The sequence below is a fragment of the Anopheles aquasalis genome, chromosome 3, assembly GCF_943734665.1.
Source record: "Anopheles aquasalis chromosome 3, idAnoAquaMG_Q_19, whole genome shotgun sequence".
Lineage (NCBI taxonomy): Eukaryota > Metazoa > Arthropoda > Insecta > Diptera > Culicidae > Anopheles > Anopheles aquasalis.
In genome coordinates this window covers 37,026,564-37,034,063 of record NC_064878.1, presented here as the reverse complement: position 1 = coordinate 37,034,063, position 7,500 = coordinate 37,026,564, and the positions used below count along the sequence as shown (strand labels likewise).

Genomic DNA, 7,500 nt, shown 5'->3' with positions numbered 1-7,500 from the left:
CACTGCAAAATCTGGCCAATCGGGCAAAAATGTTGCCCGTTGAAGTGGAAAGCAAGCTACTGTGCGAGACGATCCTCGGCATGACAGCGGCCAGTAGCGGTAATGGCAGCGGTGGTAGTTGCTACAATCGGAACGGTGGACAACGGTTACTGTTTAACTCGATGGGCTTTATCGGAGCGAGTGGTGGTGCTATTGGTGGAGCGGCAGAGTGCGATAGCAAAGCTGAGTCGGCAGCGTCGTTAAAGCGAAAACGGAACGGTTCGATCTCGGTCATCCTCGGAGAAGATCAACCCCTGGCGGGCAGCATGGAAATGGTGATGAAGAAGATCAAGGAGGACAATTGTATTGGGGAGCATGATAAGCGCTTGTTACGCGCCAAGCTGATGCCCGGATGGAACGATATCGTTGATAAAAGCAATATCGGTGGTGGGCGGCGAACGATCGAATGCAATGACGATTCCAAGAGCAGCGGTAGCAGCGACAGTGTGATCTATCACTGTGCCAAGTGCTACGAAATGGTAACGAAAGCAAACGCGTTGCGGAGGTACCGACGCAAACAACGCCACCATTGCCGGCATCACGAGCGACACCAGGCACGCTGTTTCAAGCAGGAGCCAAGGTTATCGCCAAAATTGTCTCAAGCCGATCCTCAGCAGCAGGTGTCCTCCTCACCGTTGAACAACAATGGCAGCATATCGTCGTTGGAGCAACTGCTGCAAACTAAAACGCTCGGCACCGAAGACTTTACGTGCGATGGGCGGGTCACCAGTAGCAGTTTTGATGATTTTTCGCTAAAGTTCGATGAACACTATGACGAGGAGGAGGAAGAGGAGGAGGAAGAGGAACAGGAGGAAGGGGAGGAGGCCGACGATGATGCGGTGGATGATGTGAAAGAGGAAGTGGAGGATGAGGAAAATGAGGGTGATGTGGGTGAGAATGGTTGCCGCCATGGTTGCAAGCCTCCCGATGACGAGGACGACGACGATGACGATGAGCAGAAACTCGGAACTGGTGGTGGTGACATGAACGGTTACTGGAAGTCCAAGGTGGAACCATTTGAAAAGGACCACCAAACGACAAAAAGCGAAGAAAAGGAGGAAAATGATAGGGTTAATGTAGAGGCTAAATCACGCAATGGAACAAAAGGCACGTCGTCAGCAACATCATCTTCGACAACAGCAACAACAGCAGCAACATCACCGTGTTCGTCGACCACGGCGACAGCGGTAGTCAGTACCGAGAGTTCTAGTCAATCGTTTGAATGTTCGCTCCCAGGCGTTAGTCGTAATGTATCTCATTCAAATGGTAAAAACAACAACAATGGTGGTAGTACTGCGATGGCCTACCAGCAGCAGCAGCAGCAGGAGAAAAGGGACCAGGAACAACAGCAGCAGTCCAGTAATCATACGCCCGGCTTATGATGAGCCAATGGTATGAAGCGCAAGGTCATTAGGCAGATTGTGAAACCAACGCAAATGCAGATAGTGAGTGGCTAGCAGAACTGAAATCGAATATCTTAACCACACACACATATACACATACAAACACACAAAGATCCTGTTACTGATGATCTTCGCTACCAGCGGCGAAACTCTCCCATATGTTGTAGTCGAGTCGAGCGTGTATGTGTGTGAGTAGAACCCCATTATCGGCCCACCTGAACCCCCGTACCTGTCGCGGGGGAGCAAATAAAAGCTGCACAGCCGCGTGTATGAGAGCACAGGACAGCGAAGTAAGGAGCGGAAGCGAGCGAGCGTGAGAGAAAACAATTGAGCGATTGAGTAGAAAAAAAAAACCGATCCCCCAGCTCTTGATGATTGATGCGCGATAGTGTGACGTTAGTAGTTTGATTAAATTATTAGATTCTAGACTATTATTTTATGATATATAGTACATAAGTTTGAAGCCCTCGGGTAGTTCCACAATTGATAGAGCGTAACATTTAGCAGAGAGAGAGAGAGAGAGAGAGAGAGAGAGAGAACCAGAGAGAGAAAAAACAAACTACACCACACAAAACACACACATGGCAAACATTCATCGTTGTAGTAAAAATCCTTCGCGGTCGCGGTATCTTGCATCGGCCCAATTCAGGGCCAACTATTTCACATCTGCTAATGAAAGTTGCGAAAACATGGCGAGTAACTTGCTCCATGAGCTCCGAACTCCACATCCGGTGTGCTGGATGCTGCGTTTGGAGAGGAGATCGATGTTTCGTAGCCTTAGCTTTGGGTAATTATAGTTTCAAATATGACGAACTGAGCCGATTAGTTCGAAGTTCTGTACGAATGGATAATGTGTATGATGTGCTTTTAATAGACATTTCGTTCCCATTAAACGCGTGTATCTTAATTTGTTTCTAATAAGTTCTTAATATAGGGACTACGTCAAAACACATCCCACTGTGGTACATGATGACAAAATGCTGCACTAAATAATTAGATTGTTTTGGGTTTCTTTGGCGGTAGGTATGGTCGATTTTTTGTATATTATATAATAAATATTTATCTTTGGACACAGGTTTGGCTTTAGATGGTCGTTATTGACGCTCAAGCTCAAATATCAATTCGCAAAATGAATCATTTATCATTAGGTACAATCTTTACAATTATTCTTCAATTGTTCCTAAGAAACACTAACGAAATTTAAAGTAATAGTTTGACTAAACTTAATGAAAAACATTTTCCAGCTATTCTTTCTGCGGTTGCTAAAGTAAGATTATCAATACTTTTTCTATTATTTTCTAATCCACTCGCTTAGTTTTCCATTAATCTGTTGGTGTCTGTTTCCAGATAGTACTTGGTTACATCAATTGAATCAACACTATTTTTCAAAGGAGTTCTGTAAGTATCACTAAATATCCTATTTGCCACTTGGTGATTCGCTGTTTAAGGTATGAAGGTTTAGAAAAATGTTGACTGTAGGACAAAGACCTAGACACCACTTGGAGCGCTTGAAAAAGAAGTAAGTAAACTTGATGTTTGATTTCGGATCATAGCCATACCAGGGAGCAGTTGTAAATACAAACAATTTCATTTTTATTAACATATTTTTGAGTTTCTTGTGTTTTGTTCTGGTTTGCTTGTTGGGGGCTCACATTGCTTTCGCACACCATGCTGTCTGTTTGCTCGTAGTTTAGCTCGTACACGAAAGTTAACGTCTACTAGATTCTTGTGCCTTAACTTATGTATCTGATTACCAATTTCTTTTAACATAGTTCTTTGTTGCATTTCTCCAATGAGTCCATTACCGTTGCGGGTGCTCCAACGGTGGACTTCACGGAGCAATGATGTTTGTTTTAAATGTGATATATTCGTTTCTATTGCAGATAGGTTTTTTTTCTTCAGTAAGTTGGCTTGTTCTTTTGAGTTTTTGAGTTTCTCATAATTTAGTATCGCTTTATGTTTTGCTATTGAAATGAAAACAGAGGAAAAAGGGGATAGTCTTTCTGAGTTTCAGTGTCCGTATAGGGGGTTTGGCCAAATCGTTTGAGCATTCCGAATGCCGTCTGCACAACACTATTTGTTTGGTTTGTGAGAAGACTAGTTGATTCAAATTTTGGCAAATAGTTTCGCTACGTTTCTAGTGTCTCCGTTCGTTTCCGTTTCCTGTGTAATACAAGATATCTAGATTGTTTTGCCTTTGGTTGCCATCCCTCCCATGGCTTTGATTTTGCTGTGGTTCACGGCGGCGAATACATTTATTTTCTATCAAACAGAATGCATTGTTTATGCTCGTACCTTCCACTTGATGTCTCTGCCATACACATATATCTCGTTTTCTGTATATAATATCTATTTACCCAGTTTATTTCTTGCTGTATCTCTGCTGCACTCGCGCGTTGGCGTGTGCTGCTCTTAGTATTTAGTAAGTTGCCTTTCTTATACCATTTTATTTGAGTTTTGACTTTTTTTGACGTGAAAGTGAAACTGAATCACCTAGGTTAGCACTTGATTCCATTCAAAAGTTGTTGTTTCCTCGTTTGGTTTTCAATGTGTGATACTTAACCCCAAACACGGTGTATAATTCATGTGGGCAGTTTCTGTTTATTTGTTTTAATAGTGTGTCGATGCTTGCGCATGTCTATTACTTAGTTTTATGTTTCCTGCTTTTTTACTCAGTTTGTATGGGTGTTTAGAAAAAAATTCTCTTAATTTTGATCACCATTTTTGTTTTGTTTGTTTCTCATGTCTTCCACTTCCTTCTATTATGTACTACCGTTTCTCATTTTCTTGTCACGTTTTTTCCCCGTTTACTCAACCTCACTCTGTCTTAGTGTTTTACAAATTGGCCGAAAAAGATATGCCGAAAGATTCTTACTCGCTTTCTCTCTCTTCCTTACTCTCTCCCTACAGTTTGTTCCACGCCGGGTTTGAATCACTGATTGGTTGCTGTTATAACCCTAGTGAACATGTGAGGTGTGGTGGTGGTGGTGGTGGTGTGTGAATGTTGAGCATGTAATATTGCGGATCTTGTATCTGATCTGATGTTTGATAAATTGGTATCGGCAGAATCGGTAGATGAACTTCACTTTGCTATGAATTTGTGGGGATTCTTCTACTGGAAACCAGTGTGATTTCACAAATGCACTTACTGGCTAGTTGAAAGTAAACAACATTCGAGCTATACTATCATTTCGGTTGTAGGATTCAAACAATATATGGCTGCCAAGAAGAATGCTATGTTTGAATAAGATCGGTCGCACGCTCCTCCTCTCTCTCTGTTTCTAACAGCGCAAATATGTTCATGTAGGGTTACAAAATCTGCACATTTGCAGCATATCCCAGTGACTAGCTATGATTATTGAAGAGTTCTATTGTTTTCACGAGTTTCAGAGGTTCTACTGCGGTGAACGCGTTGCGGAATGTTAAAGGAAAATCAATTATTTCGCCTCGTTCCATTCTCCAGTGGGATTTGCCCAGTGGGATTGCACTGGAGTTGGGGTTTTTTTTTTCTATTATCGGGAGTAGACTACACTGTATCGTTCGTTTCCGGTTTGCTAAATGTAATTCGCATTTTGTTGACGAAGTAACGATATTAGTGTGAGCACGCGCGCTTAACTTGCTATATTTTGAATTGCTGCTGTCAGTAGGCTGTGTTGTGTGTTTCTTTTTTTATAAATAAATTCGTACATTTCGATGTTTGGCCTTTCTAACGCTCACGTCCTTGGGGATTTCGTATTTTAGGGACAGTAATCGAATTGCAAAACTATGTAATATATTTATATGTTTTGTATGTGTGTTTGTAACATTCCAACAACCTGGGGACAGTGTTTGCAAACTAGCGGTATTGTAATGACCACGTCCTCTACGTGGTTTTGCCGAGTTGCTTTCGTAGGCCCGACGTCTGACCTAAGTCCACAGATTTACACATTAATTTAAGCTAACCGAAAGCGCGAAAGCTAACAACGTTTGTAGTATCAAAAACCAAAAACCAGGGCCCAGTAAAAGAGGAGACCACTGCGATGCAAGGCACAACGCAAACAACACAGATCAGGTCCAATTCGATTGCAAAACATGTTCAAACTGATAAACACGTGATCGTTGTCCCTGGATCATTCCGTAAACTTCAGTAGCAAAACCTCGCGGCATTCACGTCGAGCCGTGATGCCGTTCGGTGCGTAACGACTGAGTAGAAAAAAGAGAAAATCTATAAACAGTCCACAGAGGCGAAACATGAATGCGCGAATGGATTATCTGTTTTGTTTGTTTGTCTTTTGCAATGAATTCTCTAAAAAGAGCAAATGGCTACCGGAGAGATTCCCTTTTTCGCTTGGTATTTATCGTTTAATGATGTGACGTAATTTGAACGAACGATTCCCTCCTCCTTAGCTCATTCAGCCATCTCCATCGAATCGTAGAGAGGAAGTGAGCCTGTGAGCATCGAAGATCGGATAACAGGCCCTTATAGTTATCAACCATTTTGTAAATCTGATTGTAGTGGTATATACGCTACTGATTTCCTGCTCTGGGAGCGTGTGTCCACCCGACTTCCTTCTTCATTTCGTTCGATTTCGGGCTCGCTACATAAAAAGGTAAATTATCGAGAAAAGGGAATGAAGGATCTTCTACGCTGACAAAAAACACTGACGGAGACAGACAGACACATCGAGCTGCGCAGCCATTTGCGACACAACGTAAGGAACGTGTCGTCAGTCGTGTGTGTCCAGGAGTGTCACATTGTGTTACCTTACATGTTAGTTCCTTTGTGCCGTTGCCGAGTTTGAGTTCGGGCTATAGTTTGGTTGTGTACTTTACTGCTAGGAGGTGTTAATAAGGGAAAGTTCAGTCTTTATACACAGATTATAAAACCACTCACAAGAAGATTCCCAGTAAGTTGTCTAAATTTGTTCGCGCTTCGTCATTGTTCAATATCGGCTCCTAGCTCGAGTTGCGTTTTACTGTCGTTACTGCTCATTTTAACTACACAATATACATACATTCATCGATCTTACACTGTGTTACGCGTTGCGCCATTTGCCGCACAATCCGCTTCCGGCCGTAGTGTGGTAGTGTGCTTCCGGTTTGCAAAACAAAAAGGTCTCCGGCCTACTGGTGTGCAATGGGAAAAAACCAACCTCTTAAAGGCTATACAATCGTTTTAACTACGATAACAGGGATGAGGCAGCTCGCGGCCGCACAATTTTTCATAACGTCCATCGAAGGCAACTCATTTGAAGAGGCGTACAGATGGGCAAAGCAAACGAACCAGGAGGATGGAGTCAGAATTGGTGCCATTTAAAAAAAAAAAATATTGTTCAATTATGTTTGGCACACTTTCTTTAGCCATGTTGTTAATAAGGTGGAATGCTGCCCTTCTACTGTGGTTTTTGAACGTTCGAAAACTCGATTCGAAAATATCTCGAACCGTTTTGAGCAATAATTGGCATTTCTAATTTCTGTCCGAGTAGCTCAAAAACTAAAAGCAAAAATTGATCGTGAGCAACAAGAACGAATGGCATACATTGCCAACATCACAGCAGCCGGTAGTTATGGTGATGCTGTTTAGAATGAACAGCGGTTGAGAGTGTGTTCGGCTTGCGGATGCAAAGTAATCTTTTAAGAAATATCAGAGTTTATCTTTTGAGTTTTCTATCCAGAAGCACCCTGCATCGCGTTTTGCATTAGATTCGCCACCTCAGTGACTCTTTCGGCATGAAAAAGATGGCGGAATATTTTTTGTCGAATTCGAGTCGCCGATTGAAAACTACAGCCCCGTGACTACTGGATCGTTTGTATGGAATAGTTCATCCTTCTCAAAGGTTTACCAAACGGGAGCACTAACAGGCGCCAAACATTCGAAAACCACAGTAGGTCCAGTTATGGTCGCAGCCAACGGATGGCAGAAAGGGATTTGTGCACCTTCTCTCTAGCCTAATAAGGAAATCGAACAACATCGGTTGCATTACCGCTTCCACAATCGGACAGTTTCGCTAGCTAAGGAAAAAAAAACGGGGGAAAAAGGTGGTTTGTCTGAACACTTGGTGCAGCTGCAGCATCCAGC

At 42.6% G+C, this 7,500-nt stretch overlaps 2 protein-coding genes across 7 annotated transcripts in view; one reads left to right on the top strand and one right to left on the bottom strand.

Annotated features, from left to right (window-relative positions):
* Nucleotides 1-2,335, top strand: part of LOC126574159 (lysine-specific demethylase lid) — a 7,064-nt gene extending 4,729 nt beyond the window's left edge. The window contains exon 4 of the mRNA XM_050234187.1: nt 1-2,335. This exon is cut by the window's left edge and continues 211 nt beyond it. Coding sequence (XP_050090144.1) covers nt 1-1,421 — 1,421 coding nt within the window. The 3' untranslated portion in view covers nt 1,422-2,335.
* A 683-nt stretch (nt 2,336-3,018) lies between these two features.
* LOC126574157 (Down syndrome cell adhesion molecule-like protein Dscam2) overlaps nt 3,019-7,500 on the bottom strand; it is a 99,076-nt gene continuing 94,594 nt past the window's right edge. For all 6 annotated transcript variants that reach the window (XM_050234179.1, XM_050234178.1, XM_050234181.1 and 3 more), the window contains one exon: nt 3,019-7,500. This exon is cut by the window's right edge and continues 852 nt beyond it. The gene's annotated coding sequence lies outside the window, so the exon portion shown is untranslated.